The 25,765-nt window shown below is 41.2% G+C and overlaps 1 protein-coding gene across 1 annotated transcript; it reads left to right on the top strand.

Annotated features, from left to right (window-relative positions):
• Positions 1 to 11,882: 11,882 nt before the first annotated feature.
• On the top strand, positions 11,883 to 15,782 carry LOC4323851 (LRR receptor kinase BAK1). Its single transcript, XM_015770887.3, has 4 exons — positions 11,883 to 12,407; positions 12,986 to 13,246; positions 13,345 to 14,232; positions 14,785 to 15,782. The coding sequence occupies exons 1-4, from the start codon at positions 11,948 to 11,950 to the stop codon at positions 15,243 to 15,245; spliced, it is 2,070 nt and encodes a 689-aa protein (XP_015626373.1). The 5' UTR covers positions 11,883 to 11,947; the 3' UTR covers positions 15,246 to 15,782.
• Positions 15,783 to 25,765: the final 9,983 nt, after the last annotated feature.

The raw sequence follows: 25,765 nt of genomic DNA, 5'->3' as shown, positions 1-25,765 counted from the left end.
TGGGCTTTGCCTTTCAGTTTCTAGTCATGCCAAGCTGTGTAAACTGGGTGCTGGTTTTGGAGCAGTGACCGGTGAACAGTGACCCGTGAACTTTCACTTTATTCTGAGCTGTGCTTCTACTAGTTTGAGGAATAAAGCGAAAGTTCTTGGTATATGTCGAGGATTGGTAGAGTTTGCGTGTTTTATAGAATTGAATTAAACCATGCTCCACTCCTGCTTGTGCAGGGCCTCCCCTGAATTCCTTCCAGCTTCAGTCTCGCGCTTGATTGTTTTCGCGAAATGTTATTTACATTGTTCTGTCAGTATCTTATGGAGTGATCCCATATGCAACGTGTTCGATTCAGGCGCAGCAGTGCGCTAAACTGAATTCTCCTAGCAATCCATATGCGTTGTGCCCTGTTGCCGATGCTCGATGTGAATACGAGATCATCATCAGGTTTGAGCATCATTCGGCTGCAGGGTTCTTTCAGGTGATCCTCTGCATCTATAACAATAATAAACAAGAAAAATTCTGATCTCCACTATATGTACTCTCTTCATCCTAAAATATAAGAGATTTTAAGTGGATGTGACATATTCTAGCACTATAAATCTAGACATAGTGTTCAGATTCATAACAATAAAACGTGTTACACCCACCCAAAATCTCTCATATTTTAGAACAGAGTTAGTATTCAGCATCTCCCTCCTTGTCATCTTTAGTGGGGCTCACGGCAGCAATTCGTCATAAGTGCTAAAAAATGCAATGACGAGCAAAGTACTATGCTAATCGAGCGATCGCCAAATCATCATGTTTCCCGTGTGGAACCACGTAAATAGAAGTCAATAAAAAGGACCGTGTAATGTTCACATTGAAGCCAAACCACACCCTTTTTCTCAGTTCGTTTTTGGGGTAAAGCATGCCGTGCATCCAGCTCGATCACTGGTATGGCAATTGTTGTACTGCTAGCATGATGCATTGATGCTCTCCTATTATCCAGTAGGAATCTCATCATCTCCCAAAAGAGAGAGAGAGAGAAGAAAAGGGCACAGGATCTCATCATTGTCTTGCTACCGTGAATGAGTACTGCCATGGCCTCACTGAATTTGCTGAAGATTTTCAGTATGGTCAGGTCAGCCAGTAGGGTACTGCCACTGCCATGGCATCACTGAATTTACTGATGATTTTCAGTGTTGGTCAGCCACTAGGTATCATCCCAAAGGAGCGGTCAAACCGGCAATGCTCAGTAAAACGGTCAGGCATTGAGTTTTTTTTTTTACAGCATCATCTACTGGTAGAATTCCTAGGTAGGCATGCAGTCAGGTTGACTCTAGATAATCGGGTCATCTCGAGTTCTTGGACTCCTTGGAATTGGTACAACAGGAGATGATTCAGAGATTAAGAGTCCAAAAAAAAAAAAAGAAGGATGGAATACAGCATGGATGCCGACTCCCCATATGCGATGTGTGTGTGCAACTTTTGAGCTAGCAAAGGTGAAACTTTGGACGAGGGGGGAGCAAAAGCTGTTGTTGTGGTTTGCCAAAGCAGACGACGCATGTCATGGGTCGCATTGCAAAGTCGTTTTTTCCTTCTCGGAAATTTGCTATGCATACGAATCCAACTGTCCGATTCATGTACGATTGAATTTGATTAACGGTTATAAACAGCCGCAGCGCATATAAACATGTTCTCCTTTAATTAATCTATAGTTGTCTATCTCAAGTTATATATGAGTTGTATAATTGAATCGTATGTGTAGCAGTACTCCTTTGTTCCCCTCTCTATCTTCACGAGAGCATGGATGTGTAGCAGATGGCTAGCTGCAAGCAAAATGGCTGCGCCCGGCAGGGCATTGCTGCTACTGCTGGTAGTGGTGGTGGTCCAGTTCTTGATGACAATATACCCCAGGAATATTTTTGCGACCAAAAGGAAAACTCGTCAGATAGTATGTTCACTGATCCATTCGGAACAGATGGATTTCTTGATCAATAGTGAAACATTACAAAGTTCAGAGCAAGCAGTAGAATTTCCTCAAAGGGCTCCTTTAGAAAACAAAGGGTTTCTCAAGGAATTTGGGGGTAATTCAATCCTTTGGGAAATTTTCCTATGTGATCTTTTCGATCAAAGGAATATCCATCAAAAATCCTATAAAATTTCTTTGGATTGGCTCCAAACATAGAAATTTTGAAGGAATTTTAATATGAGATCTAACCTCTTAAAAAAAGGTATTTGTGTCTATCTCTTTTTTGATTCATGTGGTTTTCCTTTGCTTTATCCAAACCGCTATTCTTGTAGCTTTCATGCATATTTTTTTTCAATCCATATGTTTTATGGCCAGGACACTGAAATTGTGTGTTTTTAAGTTATTCCTGTATTTTGGGAATCTTGTGTTCCAAAGCAGCCACAAAATTTTAAGCAGGGCTATATTATTATTATTATTATTATTATTATTATTATTATTATTATTATTATTATTATTATTATTATTATTATTATTATTATTATTATTATTATTATTATTATTATTATTATTATTATTATTATTATTATTTGAAAGTAGAATTACCTAGACACACAATTCTTGCTTACTTTTTTCAACAAATTAATTGTACTCAAGTAGCGTTTATGTTCCAGATGTACAAGAAATCCTTCCGCTTTGTTTCTGTCAGTAACAGATGAATTTGATGAGCAATGTAAAGTTTACAATAGTATTCTCTCCGTCAAATTATAGGACGTCCTTACTTTTAGAAAAATCAAATTGAATAACTTTTTGACTAATAATCATACTAAATATATTTATGCTAAGTATATGCATGTTATATCATTGTATTCATATTCTGAAATCTTTTCATATGATGCTAATTTCATATTCGTTGGAAAACATAACGTGCAATAAATTTAATGGTCAAAATATATCATTCAAAACCGTGTAAAGAGATATAAACCTCTTATAATTTAGACGGAGGAAGTAAATTGGAAAAAAAATGTCATTTTTGAAACATCATCTGTACTGTGTAAACTAAAGGGTCATGAGATGTGAGGTTAATTATGCAAGATTGGTCATGACATAATTTAGGCCCATCTCCACTAAACACCGGAGGAGGGTAGGTGGCTTTGTGGTACTACCGTACCATATATGAACGGTCCCGGATCATATGGCATGGAGAATGAATAAAGACGACACAAATGGCCTTAAATTTTGTTCATACTTGTTCGTCGACTACGGCTTGTTCTCTTCCCTCTGTTTACCTGCACAAGTATATACTATATAATTGTATGTTAATTACTGGTTGTTGAGTTACCGATAATACACCGGCAAAGTTCGTAGGAAGTAATTAATATGTAGTTACAACAAAAGAACAGGGATGATCGATAAACGGTGGGCTTGGATTTCAGTGGTTTGTTTGCATGCCACTTAGAAAAATTAACCTACTCCATCCAACAACAGATCGAGATGATAATTAAGAATTTAATTACACGCCAAAAGAATGAGATGAGTAGTGTGGTTGTAGATTTAACTCCAGCAGATACAAGCTGTGATTGATGATACGTGCAGTGAGATTGTCATCATGACGAGAACTGCCGCGCGCCGATTGGTTTGGTCAAATACGGATAATAAGTAAAAAAAATAAGTAACAATTTGTGAGTAACTTTTTATATACGCGTGCGTTCTGAGCGAGAGTAAGTCAATGCTAAAAAAAATAAACCTCGATAAAAAAAACTTTAAACAATTAAGTTTTGAAATTCAAATTTTCAACAGCGGTTGATGCTGTATGGACGAAAAGATGGGAACTTTCGCTTGTTCGTTTTCTCCTCTTGTTGTCCGCTCGCTCGCTCGTCTTTTTTCTCCGCTGATGCCTGATAGTACTGCATATGGCAGGTCTAGCAATAATACAGAGGAGTTCACTAGATAGATCAAAATTATGCACATCATTCATGTACATGATCGTTGTGAAAGATGTTTTTTTTTAATTTTTTGGTGCAAGCCACGCATTGTCACGCCAAATATTGAATGTGTCATAGTTTATTAGCGTTTGGTTGGCTGTTATAATTGTGGCAAGTCATACTTTATTGTTCTACACATAATTCCTGGCTAAACATTACCACATTTTGAGCTTTTCTTTTCTTTAAACGGTGGAATGGTTGAATAGTTAGATGATTTTGTTATCACTAATCGAGGGAAAAGTCAATAAATTAACTAACTTATTATGAAGTTGAAAAATCTATTAGTAATAGTTTTTCTCAAGAAATTCATATATAGAGAGTTTTTTTCTTAAGAAAATCATGATGCATGTTTATAATCTCGAGAAACATGTCGCATTAATCAATATTCTCCATTTCTCAAAAAAAAATGTTTTAAGCCAGACCGATAACAAATTGAGTTGTGGCTATGACCAAACATGCACACTCAATAATACGTAACTACACCTGACAGCTGGCTCTCCCAATACCATGCTCGTCCACAAAACACCACATCGAGCGTGATTGATTAGAATCCACTTCCCACTTTACTGGTACTACATTAGATAGGTTACTGTGAAGTGATCGTAGATCAACCTTTTAGATTTCTTGTGATGTTACAAACTCACCCGGTTTAAATTTTAGATCACAGATGCTTGTATTTATAACTAATTATTCTTTTAGCTGTAGGCGACGTACCCGTCGACAACGAGTCATCCGTGGTGATTTCATCAATCTCAAGATATATGTATGCCTAGTTTTTCGAATGTGTTTGTAGGGATAAGGTGTGCGTGTATGCGTTTATAAAGGTGAGTATGCATGTGCTATACGCGTCTACGTTTGTAATATGTTTTAAGAAAAGAAAGTAGATATGTCACTCTACATACAGTACTGGTGGTATTCATCTTTTGTCAATCTAGGCTGTGTTTAGTTCACACCAAAATTGGAAGTTTGGTTGAAATTGGAACAATGTGATGGAAAAGTTGGAAGTTTATGTGTGTAGAAAAGTTTTGATGTGATGGAATAGTTGGAAGTTTGAAGAAATATTTTGGAACTAAACACGGCGCTAATCAAGTTATCAAGCCAAGTATTAATTGTCACCCATCCTACGGTGTACTCCCACATAACCTAGGATTTCGCGGGCTCCCTGCATTTTCCTCCACGTACGTCTCAGCAGGGAAATCGATCGTCACGTAGCAAGGTACACAAAATGCCAATGCTCTAGCTACTCTACCTCACAAGGTGACAACACTGTTGCAATAATGTTCTTGAGCAATACTATTATTGGAGAGAAAAAGAGAGAGAAGGTGTTTTGTAAGTTTGAGACCAATTTCCTCGACATGTTGGAGTGCATCGCTGTCAATTAATTTCAACGTGGAAATAAGTGACACTGGGATTTTTTTAACAAAAGTTATTATCTAAAAATATAAATGTTGAAAAAAATGTGACCTCCTTCCATTGTTGGATGGAGCATAGCTTATATAAAGAGTAAATACACGCGAACGAAACAAAATGAAAAATAATTACTTGATAAAATAAATTATACTTCTATTTCTTGCCATCCCAAAATTAAGCTATTGATGGTTGACGTACGAAAACAGCGAAAAAACATTTAAAATAATGTCAAAATCAAGTTCTGAAATTTAAAATTAATTAGTTACAGTTTATAAACTGAATATGAAACATGTAGATCAGCAATAAATAGTAAATAAGCTCGAGATTAATTATATTAGGACCGAAATACAACGTTTCCCACTTCATTGTGTCACGATTAGCGAGTGGGCTACTACACAAATGAATTTTATTAGCGTCAATTATGCCAATTAAGTACGGAGATGGCAATTTGTTTTGACTCTTGGGCAGAGATGCACAGTAGACCAACGTGTGCCTAACAAACAGGTCAGAGGTTTGAAACTCTACACACAATCTCACGTGCAAATATTCTCCTAAATCACAATAATGCTGTTCAGACAAACAAAAATTAGGCAGTTTGTGGCATCAAGTTTCCGATCGAATCTCCGTTGACAAAATGCAAGTATACTGAACTCTACTTTCGTGGCTTTAAGCAACTTTCATTGGAAGTTGCAGTTATCAATTGGCAACTCAAATCTCTCTCTCTCCCTCTCTAAAACGAAGGTTCTGAGGGATCAGGCTATCGATGCCTCATTCGAATAGAGGAATTTTACAAGAATTTAAATAAAACAATCAAATTCCTATAAAAAAAAACTACCCCCTTAGCCCTAAAATATTGTAGAGAAATTACAAACTCTAGTATTATTTTGAGACGAAAGGGAGTATGTAAAACTATCATGTTCAAAAGTAGCCCTAAATTGTGATTGTTTCTGTGTCAAAAGATGATTTTGAAGACCATCCACTGGAAATCTTTAGCAGTTTGCACAATTTTATTATATATATAATTATTCTTCTTTGCATTTTAATTCATCTAAAAGTAGAATAGTCTATTCGTACCAATTTTCTAACATAGTGGAATCAAAGTCAGGCCAGCTTGTTAAATATAATAGCAAATAATATAGAATTGCTAATCTTCTACCGACAGAAAATCCATTCCCAAAGATTACACATTTTGGATCACTGGATGTACTACGGCGACCTTTTCGGCAAGCTAGCGAGGCTAGGTGGGGACACGCTAGGGCAATATCGTCATATGTATTTAGGGTTTCTGTATGAACCTTAAAGCAATCTAATAGTGTCTAGAAAATGTAAAAAAATTTAGGGTGTTTTTTTTGTTGAATGTGTAATAGATAGCTCCTATAAATACTAACATAGTAGTGGAATTAAGCAGAGCGGTAGTATAGAAGTACTACTGAACGTGAAATCGACATTCTGGATTATATAGTTAAGTTAAAGTACACTGTGCCACTCAGCTTAAAAACGAGTGTGATTTACTTGAAGTTAGAAACTAGAACAGTAATTATTCAACTAGAATTACTGTTATAAATCATAATTCCACTTCAGCTAGCTAGTTTCTCACCGACAAGAGATGCCAAACAGGTAGCCTCAATGGTATTACTAATTTACCTAGATAACCAAACGCCAATCGTAAAGGAACTCTTCCCTAAGTATGCAGTACGAACCTTTATTTTGTCTCTAAATGAGATTGATCCCTTCTATCACCGTCGCAGTAGCACGTAGGTAATCTGTCTCGCCAAATTAACAAAACTGACAAACTGTCAACTGAAACTACCAGGGCAGATCATGAGATCAATCCAATCCTCTGAGAGCTATAGTTAATTAATTAAGTAACCATGCCATTCCACGTGATCCCGTCTTCTACTTTGGTAATTAATCAATCAATCCAGGGGCTAGGCAGGCAATTAAGAAGAGAAAAAGCTGGAGAAGCAAGCAAAGTGGAAGCATATGGCTTAGAGCATCTGGTTCCCGGACATAGACTAGAGAGGCTTAATTTAATTTGTTACTGTCCAAAGCAACTTAACGCCAGGTGAGCAACAGCTATCTCAATGTGAGATCACTTCCAACCTGGCTTAATTGTTGTGCTGCTGATCAGGTCCAGACGGAAACTTACCCTAAGTGATAAAAACGTACTCACTGATCAGTCCAACATAACTTCATATTTCACCTTGTTATTTATCCCAAAATAAACATTATCATTTTAAGTACTCATTCTGTTACCATACGACGGAGTTTGCGAAAGTAGAGATAAATACGTTGAAACTAAATAAATGAGAAATAATAATACTAGGATTTGATAAAATAAATGGTATTTTAGTTTTTTTAGTTTTATATCGATATAAGTGAAATATATAAAAAATAAAGTTATTTTAGAACGGAAGGAGCGAGTACGGAGACCATCTGATCGGGGGCATGGACCTAGCTCGCTCTACGGCCAGGTAGTACCGGCCAAATCACAAGTGACTATTTTATCTATGTGGCATTATGGCACCTTAAATTTTTGAAACAATAAACTGATCCTTTAAAGATGTACTAGTACTAGTACATATAGTAATTGACGCAAGACGAAAATAAATGCTAAACCCAGAGTCATTATGTTACATCAGAACAAAACTTTGGTTCTTTCTAAAATTTGCTCAGCTAGACAATAACACGAACAATATACATCGATTTCAACTAACCATTAATAATTTTTAAATGATTAAGGTATGATCAATATACTAAATCTTAATGATTATGTTTAGGATGCAACATATCCTTTTAAGGATTTTATTTTTTATTTTAAAAAAAGAGCAATCGTAGTTTAAATATAAATAGTATCTGTCAGGGTTATGGATACCACATACCTAATAGTAGTTGCCTAAATCTCGGCAGGACCCACCACATACCATGTCCTATACGGAAACAACCTGCGGATATAGGAGAAGTTCCGGATAAGGAAAGACAACCAGAGTTCTACATAGAAACGACAAGGACTACTCGGATTGTATCCATATTGGTTTCTCTAGTTCTACTTGGACAAGGGGACACTTATGAGTATAAATACAAGGCCCCCTAGGAGGAGAGGGGACAACATAGACGAAACAACAGAAGACACAACATACAAGCCAACATACGCCAAGACAAGACGCCGGATATCGACTTCAGAGATAGGCACGGCTAGTCCCCTACGGTATCTCCGGATACCGATAGGAGAGACATTGCGCTGTCTCTAATCTCGCCGGGCACGGATTCGAGGAGGAAGACTACCCTGTTGTCGATTACGAGTCAGACCTTCAGACCACCATGTCGACAACAGTTAGATAGGCTACCCCAAATATTGTACTGGTGTGATTATGATGAATAAGAGCAACAACCGGCTTCGGCCAACATGATGTAGCGTTATTACCTGACAACTCAGGGGCCCGAACCTGTATAAAAATCCTCGTCCCCATCTCTTTTACCTCAGTCTCGCACATATCCTAGTACCAATGATCCCCATACTATTCAAATACTGGAATCGCGACATCAAACGTCGACAGTATCTGATACACCCTGATCAGTCCGTATATATTAGCATTCTTTTTTTCTTGAGAAGATATATTAGCATTCCTGGTATCTAAATTTTGTACATAAAAGTATTTATGGAGTAGTTTGAACCACCCATTATTAAATTAGGCAAAATTTACACATGACACTGCACATATTATTTTATGATTTCATGTTATTTGCGAGAGAATTTTTATAAAATGACAACTTGCCCCTAGAACCAAACTTATTTCCCACGGGGTAGCTTGTTTGACCCTATGCGAGTGTGGGCCGAAGAAGGCGACGATACTAACAAGATGGAGAAGTTGATGCGTGGTGTTCACTGGTGATGGGTGATCCCCAACCATGGGCAGAGTTGATGATGACTCAGTCGGGCTTCTTGCTGAAAGGATTTGGTCCTCACTCCTTGTCCAACTACCCAGACTCTGGCAGCGAGAAAGGCAGTGAAGGACATAGTGAGGCATAGTGAGGCTGTCGAACACCTTCTTAAGGAGGTCAACCTTCTCCGATAGGACGTTTACCGTCGACTCGGTGCCCTCCGATAGGCCATGGACCACCGGCAACGGCAGTGAGAAGATGCGGATGTAGGCGGACTTTGAGAACATCACAAAGTGGAGACGAGGAGTAGCAGATCCAGCGTCATTACTAGTGCTACCGCCAGTGGGTAACGACAAAAGGGGGGGGCGCTTTGCTACCACCACTGCTGCTTCAGCTCTGTGCGCCGCCTGATGACCCTCCACCACAAGCGGAGGGCCGAGTAGCTCCGCGGATACAACCCGTTGAGGAGGAAAATAGGGAGAAGAATATTAGGGTAAAATGGTTATTTGACGTGGTTTTTCTCTTCCCAACTAAGTGAATATTGTATTTTACTGTTCACGATGTCATGTGGCAAATTACTATTTTTTTTAATGTCCTTATATAAATTCAAGTGTCTGCTAGCAAAAACCATATATTTTTTATTGTTCTGTAGTAGGGGTGTAAGTGGGTCAGCCGCGAACCCACTTATAGGTCCAAATAAACGGGTTCGCGGGTTATTTTAGCCTATAAATGGGTTTCGTGGGTTAGCCGCTTACACCCCTATTCTGTAGCCAATTTTCACAAGTAATAATAATCGGTGGAAATTGCAGGGAAGCGTTTTGGCATGTAGTGAGCCCCCTTGAACAACCGGTGCACTATCATGTCACATTATGTTGCTGGTGTGCCTCGAAGTTATATTATATGGATGAAGTATTTTCCAGTTGTATCGATCGATCGTAATAAATCCTGGTACTATACTACTACAGTTATTTGGGAACAGATCAAAGGCCAAGTCGTGATTAGCGCGAGGGGGCGTACGTGTACGTGTGTGCTACCCCTCTTGCCGTACGTACGTCGTCTCCGCGCATACGTTGGCCGTCCAGCCGGCCGCAGCATTGTGACATTCCTAGGTAAGTGGAGTACGTGCACGTACGTGGTACAGCGTCGTCAGGTGCGAAACGAGAGAGGCAGGACGAGTATGTTTAGGCTCCTATCGGATAGCCTAAACAGTCAAAGAATAAATCAAAATTTAAATTTTTAAACTTAATTTTGAGATATTTTTAATGTAGTTTCTTTTTCAGCATTGTCTTTTAAGTCACTAAGAACACACATATAAAAGTTTTATGTACAAATTTATTTTTATTCCCTAATAAGTCAGGGAAAAAGCCAAACTAGGAAGTCCTTAGTACCTGGTACGAATTTTATTATACAATCTATTTTACAGTATTTAAAGACATACCATGAGGTACCACTTTTTCTATTGTAAATTTGATACCTCTTGGTACCTAGGTATTACGAGGTACCAAATTTTACACTAAACTTTTTGTACCTCATGGTATCTCCTCAAGAACCGTAAAATTGCTCTTATTATACCAGAATATGTCTTATTTAATTCTATTTCATATTTTAATATCCTAAGATCAAAGGAATAGTAAATAGTTAAATCGGTGAATATGAAATATTCTTTTTCCGATTATTAGTTTTAAGGGCAGTCCCAACCCATAACATTAGACATGGTTTCCATAAACTCCACATCATCGAGAGACTAGTACTAGACACTAATCTTCCAATGCAAACACTACTATTCCATACTTCAATTTAATGCTACTTATCTCACATGATGTCTTGGATGTTGTGTAGTGCAAGACATGGTTTCCTCCTCTTTCCTCATTTATTCATTTACCACATTATTTTTTTTCTAGGTGGCAACTTATTTAATGCTATGAACACCATCCTAATCATTGGGTTATGAATGCCCTAATAAGCTAATGTAAAAAGCACATTGTAAGATTACATCGAACGCTTTTTTTTATATAATTAAAACCTTCATTCTAAAATACTACTCTTTACTGTATATAGTATGATTTAACTCATCCCAGCAACGAAGGAAGTACTGAACTACTCCCTACGTCTCATAATATAACAACTTAGAATTGAACGAATCAGGGACGGAGCTAGTATATGTTAGGGGGTGCCCAGGAACCCGGTCAAAAATTTTTTTAAGCTATACATCATCTATTTTCACTATGTATGCACCACCTCAATACAAAGTTAGGCATCCGTATCAGTTTAAACTCGATCTAAAGCCTCGATACAAACTTAGGCACCCGTATCAGCTTAAACTCGATCTATAGAGTAAATTAAGTAGGTGGTACCACCTCTGTTATAAAATATTATGTTCAGATTATTATATTATTATATGATGGGACGGAGAGAGAGAGAGAGAGCAGTGTCGTTGAGTCGAGGGTGCCCTACTGTATGAGTATGACTGACATCGTGCATTATCGTTCGTGCGTATCTCTACGGTTTATGCACCGTATCGGCCGGTTTGGCAGTCGCAGGTAGTACTACACCACTAGTACCATCATCGCACCCCACACCAACTGACACGTGGGCCCCACCCCCCGACCGCCTCTCTCGGGTGCCATCCACGTTATTACTCCTCCCCCCACTACTACTACACTCTGACGCATCCACTCTCTCCTCGAACGCCTCACCCCGCCCACGCCTGCACGCTCTTGTCTCCCTCCAATGGCGGCATCTCGCCTCGTCGCGGCCGCGGCCATTGTCGTCGTCGTCCTCGTCCTGGCCGGCGCGGGCGCGGCGGGCGCGGCGGGCGCGGGGGAGGTGCGGGCGCTGCTGGACCTGGCGGCGGGGCTGGACCCCACGGGGAGGCTGCTGCCGTCGTGGGCGCCGGGGAGGGACCCGTGCGGGCGCGAAGGTGGCGGCGGGTTCGAGGGCGTGGCGTGCGACGGCGCCACGGGGGCCGTCGCCAACGTCTCGCTGCAGGGGAAAGGGCTCGCCGGGACGCTCCCGCCCGCCGTCGCCGGGCTCACGGCGCTCACGGGGCTGTACCTCCACTACAACCGCCTCACCGGCGCGCTCCCCCGCGAGCTCGCCGCCCTCTCCCGCCTCACCGACCTCTACCTCAACGTCAACAACTTCTCCGGGCCCATCCCGCCCGAGATCGCCGCCATGCCCTCCCTGCAAGGTCAGTTTACCCTCTCCTCTTCTTCTCCTTCCTGCCATGCCGGCCAATGCCAACATGGGTGCGTTCTTTGGCTGCGCTATCTCTTTCTTGGAAGCTTCTTCCTCGCGTCGCCGCCTCGCCATGTGCGGAGTCCAGGATCGGGCGGATTGTTGCATCGGTTGGACAGATTAGACTTCTTCGTTTTTGTTTATTTTGGTCTTCTTGGCGTTTGTCCACTCCAAAATGGTTACCTACCAAAATATGGGATTTTCTTGGCAGGATTTTGTCGCGCCAATAATACATCGACGCAGCCCCAGCTCGCCTCTTCCCGATTGCAACGTTTTCTTGGCCGATACCTATCATTTGCGTTCGGATTTGGCGCTTGAGCTTTGCTTCACTCACTCGCCGCATTCTGTGTCTGTTTGTCCCTCTTCCGGGACACTGTTCTTGCGCCGCCATGACCGTCCTGTGTAGCTGTGATACCTTAGAACAGCTGCTACTTCAATGGAGCACTGAATAATTAGTATAGTAGTAGTTGCAGCTGAATAATTTGTGAGACTGAGACATGAATCAATGCTGATGGTGGTGGTGGTGTGCAGTGGTGCAGCTCTGCTACAACCAGCTCACCGGGGGAGTCCCCACGCAGCTGGGGCTCTTGAAGAGGCTCACCGTGCTGGAGCTGCAGTCCAACCACCTCAGCGGCGCCATCCCGGCGAGCCTCGGCGACCTGCCCCAGCTGGTGCGCCTGGACTTGAGCTTCAACAACCTCTTCGGCTCCATCCCGGTCAGGCTGGCCCTGCTGCCCCGCCTCCTCGCCCTCGACGTCAGGAACAACACCCTCACCGGCAGCGTGCCCTCCGGTAATCCATCAACTAACTCGAGCGCGATTGGTGTCAGCTTCAGCTCTGGCTAGCTAATTGGGGGTTTGATTGATTGATTTGTGTGTTGCTTCACCAAGAACTGGCGAAGCTGCAGGGTGGATTCCAGTATGCAAACAACACCGATCTGTGCGGCACCGGCCTGCCCGCGCTGCGGCCGTGCACTCCGGCCGACCTCATCAGCCCCGACATGCCCCAGCCGTTCAGCGCCGGCATATCGCCGCAGATCACACCGGGGTCCTCCTCCGATGGCCATGGCCATTGCACTGGAACTCACTGCCCGCCATCGACGAAGGCGCTCGCGGCTGTCGTTGTCGTGGCCGTAATTCTTCTCGCGGTGACCGGGGCTGGCATGTTCGCGTTATCGTGGTACCGGTGGCGCAAGCAACGGGTTGTTGCAGGCTCGCCGGCGGCTGTTGGTGGCCGGTGTAGTACAGACGCTGCTGGTAAGGACTCGTTTCGCAAGAGCGCCTCATCCACGCTTGTGAGCCTCGAGTACTCGAATGGTTGGGATCCATTGGCCGATGGGAGGGGCGGCATTGGGTTCTCCCAAGAGGTGGCTCAGAGCTTCAGGTTCAACATGGAGGATGTGGAGTCGGCGACGCAGTACTTCTCGGAGCTGAACATTTTGGGGAAGAACGGCAACTTCGCGGCCACGTACAGGGGCACATTGCGAGATGGGACATCCGTCGTCGTCAAGCGGCTAGGCAAGACCTGCTGCAAGCAAGAGGAGGCCGAGTTCCTCAAGGGGCTGAAGCTGCTCGCAGAGCTGCAGCACGAGAACATTGTTGGCCTGAGGGGATTCTGCTGCTCCAGAGCGAGGGGCGAGTGCTTCCTCGTCTACGACTTCGTGCCGAACGGGAGCTTGTCGCAGTTCTTGGACATCGACGCCGACGATGTCGCTCGCAGCAATGGCCGCGTTCTTGAATGGTCCACGAGGATTTCCATCATCAGGGGCATTGCTAAAGGTATAGTGGAGCTGTATCCCCTGTCTCTGTCTAATTATCAGTTATCACTGCTGTAGTGGATGGTGCTAATGACCAACTCCTTTTGCATTCACACTGTCCATAAAAGAGAAATGCACGAAATGATGCTTCTAGGTTCTTGGTGCTAGCTAGTTGTCACTTTGTCTAAAAACAACATGGTATGTGTGCAACATTATGGTTCATCTTGCAACATTTTCCTAGTGTGTACTACATGTGATGCATGCCCCTGCAAGAAAAGTCCAATTTATTGATGCTTGTACTGTGTCTGTGCTGGTTACCTGGTTCTTCACGTGTTTTGCCGAAACCTGTGATGTGCACCACTGGTTACATTTTCTCTGAGCTGTCTATGCTCTGAAAGGGTTCTGCCTGCTGTAGATAGTGCCATGTCTAAATTTGTGGAAACTTGACAATTTTATCTCAGATTCTGTCGCAATTGTAATTTTTTCGTCACGGAAATTTTAACAACTTGCAATAAACTGATGGTCAATAATGTTTTTTTGTGCAATAAACTGATGGTCAAATTTCTTTTTTCAGGAATCGAGTATTTGCACAGCACTAGAGCAAACAAGCCCCCTCTTGTTCACCAGAACATATCGGCAGACAAAGTTCTGGTGGACTACACCTACAGGCCTCTAATATCTGGTTCTGGCCTGCACAAGCTCCTTGTCGATGACCTGGTTTTCTCGACCCTCAAAGCGAGCGCTGCCATGGGATACCTCGCCCCAGAGTACACTACCACCGGCCGGTTCTCGGAGAAGAGTGATGTTTATGCATTTGGGGTAATCGTATTTCAGATACTGACCGGTAAAAGCAAGATTATGCAGCTGCCCCTTGAGTCCAGCAACGACGAGGATCTCATCGACGGTAACCTAAGAGGATGTTACTCGGCAGCTGAAGCAGCTAAGCTGGCGAAGATCGCATCAGCCTGCACCAGTGAAAATCCAGATCATAGACCTACAATGGAAGAGTTGATCCAAGAACTGTGCACCTTCTGATCATGGGCCTCATCCACCTGTAACTGTTCCCACGAGTCACATGCCTTGACAGTGCCATGAGAATTTGTAACCTACCTACCTAGGATCACTAATCACTGATCTTAGAAGCACATCCGATCGAGGTGCCAACGAATTAATGACCTACCTAGGATCCTGAACATCTTGTATCATGCTAATGTTGTATTGGTATTACTGCATCGATTAGGTTGGATGTTTCTCCTCCATGTTAGGTGAATGCAGCCATTTGTAGCTTCAGCTCTTGTGACTCCTCCCAAGGTGTGTACCATCAGTACTGTGTAGCAGCTTTGGATGGGATCCTGTGATGGTTCCATCCATGGAGGAAGAGCCAAGAGCCCCTGGAGTGCATGTGAGGTAGTACTAGTAGTGTAGATTGTTGTGTTGTTTTGTTTGTTTGCTCATCAGCTCATGCTTTGGTACAGCACTAGAGCCTTGTGATCCACACATGTGTACAGGCTGATGAAATCTCACTCAGGCCACCAGAAAAGTACAAGGTGGTCCTGGGCTTTTTTTGTGCTAGCTGCTAAGATTATGAGTTGTGTATGTGCTAGCAGTGAAGAACTGCATCTCCAGAAGAGTGAAAACCCAAGGTGAGACTGTACATTGTTATATGTGTGCGTGTGATCTGATTGCGCTTCTTTTCCTGTAAAACTAGCATCGGTTGTTTGGAAACTGGCCTGTATTGGGAGTTTAGAAGTGAAAATCCTAGGAAATATATGACCTCAGGTAGTCAATGATAGTCAATGATTTGAAACGTTCAGTGGATATTTGTGGACTGTAAAAGATGGTACAATAAATCTTAATTAGCCATTGGTTCTTCATCCCCCTTGTCCCCCTAATGCTAGTAATGTATATGCTGCATTTTTCTGTTTTTATCCAGGTGAATTTTCTGTTTTTAATGCGAGAGTGGAGGACGGACAACTCCACTTTAAAGTAGTAAAGGAAAAAAACATTCAAACACCTTTTTTGCACACAAATACTGAATCCCAAACTTAATCACGCATGCAATAAATTAAGAGCTACTACCTCCATGTTTTAATGTAGGCAAAATTTGCTACAGGACACTTAAAAAACGTGTAACTAGCTGTGAGACACTAAAAAACGAGACACGGCTGATGGACACTATAAAAATTATGTAATTGGCTATAGGACACCGGAGACAATATTTTATAATATCTGGATCAAAAGAGGCAAGAATTTTTTTGAAATGGCAAGATTGCCCCTGGCTCCATCTTCCTCCACCTGAAATCACACACACACAAAAAAATAGCAGGGAGCAGCCGCCGGCGAGGTTGTCGACGGCAAGGGAGGGAGCGCGAGGCCGGCGGCGTGGAGCGCGAGCAGGAGGCGGCCACTGTCGTCGCCGTGGTTTGAGCCGCCGTCGCCGCAGTCCAAAGCGTCGATGCCTTGCCGTGCCGTTCCTCCTCCGCCGCCCAACCATACCACGGCCACCACGTGTGAGCGCCGCCGCCATCGACCAATCCATGGACAGAGCTCCACTTTTCTCCACACAAAACTCTCTCTCTCTCTCTCTCTCTCTCTTCTCATGCCGTGTCAAGCCAGCCGCCGGTCGATCTCCTTCCTCGGAGCCCCGCCGGCCATAACCTCTCACCATTAGCCTCGCCTCGCCGAGGAGAACCCATTTCATCCATTTCCCCTTTCACTTTGCCACCACTTTGAACCATCCCCCAACCTCTCCCTCCTCCCGGTTCACGGCCTTGTACTCGCCGTTCTGGTCATTTCCCTCACTCCCTCAACCTACTACCACCCTCCCTTGTTGCGCCGCACTCGGGAACATACTCCGCCGCCGGCATCGTCGTCTCCCAGCCACCAGAGCACCGGCGCCATTCTCTACCTCCTCTCGGTTCCCTGGAAAGAGGCAGAGAAGAAGATGACGGGAGGAAGAAGAAGAGAAAGAAAAATAAAAAGGAGTAGAGAAGGATTGAGAAAAACAAAAAGAAAAAAAATCGAAGGGTAGAACCGTACTTACACAATTGTTTCTCTCTCCAATTTCTTCGGATATAATAAAATAATCCCGCGGGTGTCCAGCAGCTAATTACTAGTTTTTCGTGGTGTCCTATAGCAAATACACGTTTTTGTGGTGTCCCACAGCTAATTACACGTTTTTTGAGTGTCCTGTAGCAAATTTTGCCTTTAATGTATGACGCCGTTGACTTTTTGTCCAACGTTTGACCATTCGTCTTATTCAAAAAATTTATGCAACTATAATTTACTTTATTGTGACTTGATTCGTCATGAAATGTTCTTTAAGCATGATATAAATATTTTCATATTTGCACAAGAATTTTGAATAAAATGAATGGTTAAACATTGGTCGAAAAGTCAATGGCGTCATACATTAAAATACAGATGGAGTACAACATTGGCAGCTTTGGCACTTTTTTTGGACCCGCATAGGTTTGTATTCACTCCCTCCACAAAAGTTATACATATTACTTTTCTCATCAAGATAAAAAAGAAATTAATTCATCTTGCATGTAACAAAGATCAACAAGTGTATGCACGCATACAACTAATGAGTATTAAGATGGCTCATCTGGTTCTGAATCAACATTTAATTTATCTCTCCGTTTAAATCTTGCATGTATAGAGATTACAAATAGGAACAATTTATTTGGAAAAACTCAAATATGAAATAGTATGTCTACTCTTGTGGATGGAGGGAGTAACGTGTAAAACCGTGCTTAAATAAGAGAATACAAACATTTTGATCTCAGAAAACCCGTTATGTAGATTTAAATTCTTTTTTTTTAAAAAAACACAATGGCTTTTAGCATTTACTAGCATTACCCATGCATTGCAATGGGGTTATAATGAAAGAAAAATATCTTTAACCCATTATCACAATCATTTTCTACCTGTATCATCTCTTAATTTTCTTAATTTCTTTATATAGTTGTATGGGCCCTCTGATCCTACAATGTTCTTTTTTCATCCCACGAAAAGCAAAGAGTTAGTGGTAGGGAGGTTGACATGTGAGCCCTCTGGTCTTACAATGTCATTTTTCCTTTTCACATAAAACATGGAGTTAGTAGTGGAGGTGACTTTTTAGAGGAAATATATGTTCATGGGCTGTAGGGGGTGGTCTCAATTTTGGTCCAGAATGACCTCTCTATCCAAATTCAACCCAAATACACTATATAGGCAAGGCCTATTAGACTATTTGTGTTGTATGTTTGTAATTTTTAAACTGAAATGCTAGTTTTTGTGAAGTATTTAAGAAAATTATGTAGATGTACATTGAGTTTTTTTGGTGTTTTAAAATTTTGGAGCGTGAAGTAGGACCACCCCAAAAATTCTGGAGCTGCCACTGGATATGTTGATGCTTTTATACCAAAATTTAAATACGATCAAAATAAACAAGCCGATAACATTTACAAAAACATGAAATATAATTGGCACATTATATTTTAAATTTGTAGTAAAGTATGTAAGATCATTTTACTAAGGATCATCTATTCGTCAAGTGGCAATTTTTTTTCTTATCCCTCAATCATTTTTCTTCGGTCACCTTCTATCTTGGAACTATTTTGATGTTGACACTTGCCAACAAAAGACAAAATAAAGCTAAAATGAAGCATAAAACACATCTAAGCTAATCAATATAACACAAATCAAACAAAACTAAAAATTGCAACTTTTGAGTTGTGAAAGTATAAATGGTGTGCAAGACGAGTGTGGTGCTGTATGTATATATATATATATGTATATATATATATATATATATGTATATATATATATATATGTATATATATATATATATATATATATATATGTGGTGGTGTGTGTACGTATGCATCTACTCTGTAATTGAAAAATAGAGAAAAAACCAAATAAATAAATAGCAAGACTATTTTACTAATTACTAGTATTTACTACACTTACCTTCTTCTTATTATTATCGGTGCTACTCTGAATGCAAAATTAAAAAAAAAACATTTGTTTCCTTGTGAGCAAAATATTCATTAAACTAGAGAACTTGTGGCAACTACGACTGTTCATGGTTACACGACTTAACCCAACAGAATCTAAATCATAGCTCCATGATTCCATGAATAATTATGCTATCACTCGGAAAATAGGAATTCAGTAATTTGCCACTAGCATCCCTCCTTTTGAGCGTGTGTTAAAAGGGTGTATTCGTGGGTGTGTGGTATGCGTGTTTGCGTCTCTGAATAAAAAACAAAATATTACTTAAACTTGCCTGGTTGGAATAGGGGTTTTGGGCCAGTTTAGACGTAAAATACAGGCCTGAAAGTTAAGACTGTGAATGGGCATGGGCTGTGACCACTAAAAATTGGAATAAGTTCACTTTAGGTCCCTCTATTTGTCGTCCAGTCTGATTTTCGTCCCTCAACCGCAAAACCGGGTACGACCCGTCCCCCAACTTACGAAAACCGGACAAACGAGATCCCTCGACGGTTTTGATAGTGGTTTTGGCTGACGTGGCACCTACGTGGCTGATTTGACTCAGTCTTCATCCGACGTGGCACTGACATAGCGCTTACGTGACAATTTGATATAGAAAAGTAATAAAAAACCCAAGTGATATAAAACCCGTAGGACCCACATGTCAGTTTCTCACCAAGTAATAAAAAATGGTGGGACCCACGTGGACTCCACATGTCTCCTTTCTTCCTCCTCTCTCCCTCCGTATTCTTCTCTTCATCTCTATCCCCTTTCATCTCTCTTCTCTCTCCAGCGCCACCACGACCGACTCCGCCGCCGCTCCCGCCATCGCCACATCCCTTGCTGCCGCTGCCACTACCAACTCCGCCTCCACCACCATCCTCGCTGCCGCTGCTGCTACCAACTCCGCCGCGGCTGCCTCGACGCCGAGGAGCTTCGGGCGGCACGCCGGTGCTGCACGGCCTGCCTACGGAGATGACGACGGGGGAGATGGAGGCCGCCATTGTCGCCCCCCTCGACCTCCGCCCGCGGCTCCTCTCCTCCCGCGGCCGGCGCCCGCGAGTTCCGTGGCTTGCCGTTGATGACGAACTCGCCGCGGCCGGTGTACTCGACGTGGCCGAGTGGCCCCTTGACGTCGATGTAGGCGCCCACGGGGAGCACAAGTCCAGGTACTGCGTCATGAGCTAACACGGAGTTGTTTAGCTTACCATGCATGGGCTGTCTTCGCATGCACAGCTTCCCTTCGATGCTGGCGCAGACGAAGATGTGCTTGCCGGCGGGGAGGCCGATCACCTGGTCGGAGGACGCGGCAGCGCGAAGCGGAAGAGGCGGCCGGACATCGCGGGAGAGCTCCTCCTTGCGCCGGTGGTGATGAGCTCGCCGATGCGGTAGGTGTGGTGGAGCGCCTTGGCCTTGTCGGAGTGGATGGCGTCCAACTCCTCGGTGCTGTCGGCGCCGGCGTTGATGAGGATGCTGTCGGCGCCGCTGCAGCGACGTGCCGCCGTCGAGCCGACTCGATCCGCGCGCAGAACTGGAGGACGAAGAGTATAGAGATAAGAGTGGAGAAAGAGGATGACATGTGGGGCTCACGTGGGTCTTACAATTTTTTTTATTATTTTGTGTGTGAAATTGATATGTGGGTCCCACGGGTTTTATTGTTTTTCCGGATCAAATACCACGTAAGCGCCACGTCATATGAAGACTGAGTAAAATTAGCCACGTAGGCGCCACATCAACCAAAACCATTATCAAAACCGCCGATAGACCTCGTTTGCCTGGTTTTCGTAAGTTGGGGGAGGGTCATATCCGATATCCGGTTTTGTGGTTCAGGACGAAAATTAGACTGGGCAACAAATAGAGGGATCTAAAGTAAAATTATTCCCTAAAAATTTACCCTTGAGTTAGGTCCATCCTACGGAAGAAAAGAGCGTTTGGGCCCATTCTGCCAGGGAAAGGCCACCCATTATTTCGGGGCAATAAGTTCACTTTAGGTCCCTCAATTTGTCACGGTTTAAATTTGGTCCCTAAACCGCAATACCACATATAACATGTCCCTGAACTTTCACAAATCACAACACAAGTCATGCTATTAAAAGGAGGATCTCAAGTCATTTAACAACACAAAACAAAATGGGGGTACAACTCACTTTCATACATTAGGCTACACTTTAGAAGTGTTCAGAAAATAGTTAGAGAGTGAGGGGAAGTTTCCAAGGAGTGCCGGAGTTATCGACGCTCTCTTCTAACTCAGTGGATGCTTATTTAATAAAGTAAGTATTTGAGATTTCCTTTTGGTATTTAAATTTACATGCTTAAGTAAGATATATTCTCATCGTTGCGTGTTCGTCGCTAACTTATATGCTCTAGTCCTAAGACTCTAGATAAAGAAGGAAGCTCTTGCGTGACGCTAAAATAGTAATCAATAACTTAGACGTGATGTCTAGGTTATGGTTACCTTTGTTTGTAATGTGCTCCATGGAAAATGTGGTAGGCGGCAGGGGATGAAACAACCATATGCGTCACTCGTATTCACTACAAGAATCTATTTAATCTATGACGAAAAATATACGTCATGGATCACTAAAAATTCGTCAGTTGTCCGTGACGATTCTTCTTATCGTCATCTATTGAGCGTCACAGATTAAATCTGCCGACGTTTTCTCTAAAATCGTCACGGATCAGCATAATCTATGACGTTTTTTAACCGTCATAAAACGCTTTTGAGCTTATGTAGTCCAGCCCAGGCCTAACCTTTGTGACGAAATTAAACGTCACAGATGGTTGACACGTGACGGCCAACATGGCAGGTGACGTGGTCGTTGACACGTGTGTGATGATGTGGCACTGATGACGTGGAAGCTAATGTGATGATGTGGCACTGATGACGTGGCAGCTAATGTCAGCATTTTTTATACGGCCCATTTTTTAATTAATGGCCCATTATTTCTTTGATGGCCCATTAATTTTATTAGAATTAGCCCATTTCAGAACTAGGCCCATTTTGTCAACCAACTACAAGTCAAAGCCCACTAAACAGGCCAATTAAATTTGAGCCCACCAAATTCAATCCAATTTCTCATACATATCAGATTAAAACCTAATAACATATACCATCTCAGATTCAACTAATAATAGATACAACCAGAATACAACAGAATTCAAACAATAGTTCATATCAGATTCAACCTAATTACAGGAGGCGGCCCAAAGCATGGCTTCCTGAGAAACACACACACAATCAATCAATCAATCCAAGCCGAGAAAGTAAGCGCGCAGGTCGGGATCACGCTTGTTCTGGATCAAGACGACGACGACCAGAAGGAATCAGATACCCTGGAAAACATGACAAGAAAAACTCAGTAGTGTTCAGTATAAGATAAAGACAGTTAACAAACATTTTGAAACAGATATGAGCCAACGCCTCAGTGATCGAAGGATGTGGGAGAAAAACTTAACTTTGTTATTTTCACGTCCATAAATCATTTCATCATCCGATAAAGCGATTTGTAACATTGTTCACAAAATGTACATATCTCTTATATAGTTTATAGACTATAAAAGAGATATGTTAATTTTGTGAACAATGTTACTATCCATTTACCGAATGAAGAAATGACTAAAATAAAAGTTATAGATATTTATGAGTTATATAACTTTGATGTTGATGACTTTTTCAGTTAAAATCATTTAGTACTTGAAAATGTTGTTTGAAGGTGTCATAATTTGAAATTCAAATTCAAACTATTTAAACAAAGTCATATAGAAAAATGACCAAGATAAAAGTTGTAGATATTGATGAGTTATACAACTTTGTTGTTGATGATATTTTCAGTTGAAATCATTTAGTATTTAAAAATGTTATTTGGAGTTGTCATAATTTGAAATTCAAATTTTATATAGGCCAATTAAACTTAGATGGAGAAATAACCAAAATAAAATAGGTTGATCTCAATAAGTTATACAACTTTGTTTTTGACAACTTTTTCACATAAGTTCATTTGTTATGATAAAATTTGATTCGAAGGTTTAATATTTCGAAATTAATTGTAAGGAGGGAGCGAAAATGAACTTCTCGGCAAGGGAGGAGCAAAAGGCCTGTTACGGGCCAGCCCTTTCCTCATCCCTTGCCGAGAAGTCTATTTTGCCTCCCTCCTTTCAATTAATTTCGAAATATTAAACATTCGAATCGAATTTTATTATACTAAATGAACTTATGTTGAAAAGTTGTCAAAAACAAAAACAAAGTTGTATAACATATTGAGATATACAAATTTTATTTTGGTTATTTCTCCATCTAAGTTTAATTGGTCTATATAAAATTTGAATTTCAAATTATGACAACTTCAAACAATATTTTGAAATACTAAACGATTTCAAATAAAAAAGTCATCAACAACAAAATTGTATAAATCATCAATATCTACAACTTTTATTTTGGTCATTTTTCTATATGTTTCTGTTTAAATAATTTAAATTTGAATATCAAATTATGACAAGTTCAAACAACAATTTCAAATACTAAATGATTTCAACTGAAAAAGTCATAAACAAAAAAGTTGTATAAATCACCAATATCTACAACTTTTGTTTTGGTCAATATGCTATATGGCTCTGTTTCAATAATTTGAATTTGAATTTCAAATTATAACAAATTCAAACAACATTTTCAAATACTAAATGATTTCAACTGAAAAAGTCATCAACAACAAAGTTATATAAATCATCAATATCTACAACTTTTGTTTTGGTCATTTTGCTATATGACTCTGTTTCAATTATTTGAATTTGAATTCCAAATTATGATAATTTCAAACAATATTTTCAAATAATAAATGATTTCAACTGAAAAAGTCATCAACAACAAAGTTGTATAAATCATCAATATCTACAACTTTTGTTTTGGTCATTTTGGTATATGACTCTGTTTCAATAATTTGAATTTGAATTTCAAATTATGTCAACTGCAAACAATATTTTCAAATACTAAATGATTTCAATTGAAAAAGTCATCAACATCAAAGTTGTATAACTCATCAATATCTAGAACTTTTATTTTGGTCATTTCTTCATCCGATAAAGTGATAGTAACATTATTCATAAAATTTATATATCTCTTATATGGTTTTGAAGTATTTAAATTGTGACGAAATTGCTATAACGTCACGGGTTTTGGGCCGGTTTATGACGAAATCGATAAACTGTCACGGTATTATGGGCCTTGTATCCATAGTTGCATATCCGTGACGATCTCTGAAAACATCACGAAAATTTCGTCAAATTTCGTCACAGATTAAATAGATTCTTGTAGTGATTCCTCCATGTTCGAGTACATCATAGAGAGTTACAAACCGGACTCAACGTGGCATACAAGGGAAAGCTAGTGCCCAAAGCAACTGATAGAGTTTTACCTTAACTTAAGTTTTGTTAATTAACACATAGAAATCCTCTCTAGCTTAAGCCTACCATTTGTTGTTATTCTTGGTTGAATTTTGTTCTTAGATTATACTCATACATTCCCTGTGATTCGATATCATTAGAATACTCTAAGATGAAGTGCTACAGCGGTATCCGTGCGCTTGCGAATTTATCTATGGCCTTAACAAATACCAACACCAAGTTTTGCTAACCCATCTTGCCATCTTCGATTGCATCATAGTGAAACCTCATTGTACACCTTCATCATCATCATCAGGCTAATCTCCTCCTTAGACACTCAATAAACATATTAGTCCCTTAATAGTTTATCATCAATTAGCAGATGCCGCTGTTGATATGCGGCCTCTGGTCTAGAAATCCTAGTTGTCATCCCCACCGCCGCTGCTAGCAGTTGAAGTCATCATTGCCATCGAGGTCATTGTCCCAAGTCTTCTCTGCTAGATCCGGTTGACGGCTAGCCGTTGCGAGGCTACCTGGGTGGAGGAGCCAAGGTGCATGGCGGTCGCCCCCATCACCGCTACTAGAAGTTAGGGTCGTCATCCCAGGACCACTAGATTCGACCATCTTGAGGCCATCTGGGTGGAGGAGCCGAGGTGCGTTGTAGCCGTGCCTGTCGCCGACGCTCCCACCGCTAGTCTCTTTTTAATCTGTTTGTAAAATAAAGGAGGTGTCCACGAAATAAAGGGAATGCCTCAATGTTTTCTATGTTAGGCACATTCGTTTGAGAGGTGTGAGTGCGACCATAGTTTTCGTCGTAATCTAGATTAACCCTCGAGCGCATGCATTTGTCCTGATTTATAAATTGTGTGGTGCATATAATTATAAATGTCTAAATATATGTTTGAAAATATATAGATAATTGTGATGTATAATTTAAAAACAGACCTACCACACACGCGCTACACAACTCAACTAAAATACAAATTAACATGTATACATGGATGTACCGAACACAAAACAAAAATTACCATGATAAAATACATACTAAGTATCTAATTATTAATTGATATATTAATTAGTATAATATAAATTAGCTAGAGAGTTAGGGTCATTTGACCCAGAAGGACTGTGTAGCATGGGCTGGCCGCATGCGCAAAGCAAATGGCGATCTTTGCAGACCATTTCCTACATGCGGG

This window comes from Oryza sativa, chromosome 1 (genome assembly GCF_034140825.1).
Source record: "Oryza sativa Japonica Group chromosome 1, ASM3414082v1".
In the NCBI taxonomy this organism is placed as follows: domain Eukaryota; kingdom Viridiplantae; phylum Streptophyta; class Magnoliopsida; order Poales; family Poaceae; genus Oryza; species Oryza sativa.
This window is presented reverse-complemented; position numbering and strand designations above follow the sequence as displayed.

Excerpts from the sequence above, each read along its gene's own strand:
- LOC4323851 (XM_015770887.3), top strand. The coding sequence starts at position 11,948 with ATGGCGGCATCTCGCCTCGTCGCGGCCGCGGCCATTGTCGTCGTCGTC. Across the intron at positions 13,247-13,344 it reads CACCGGCAGCGTGCCCTCCG|AACTGGCGAAGCTGCAGGGT; the intron begins GTAATCCATCAA and ends TGCTTCACCAAG. Across the intron at positions 14,233-14,784 it reads CATCAGGGGCATTGCTAAAG|GAATCGAGTATTTGCACAGC; the intron begins GTATAGTGGAGC and ends TTCTTTTTTCAG.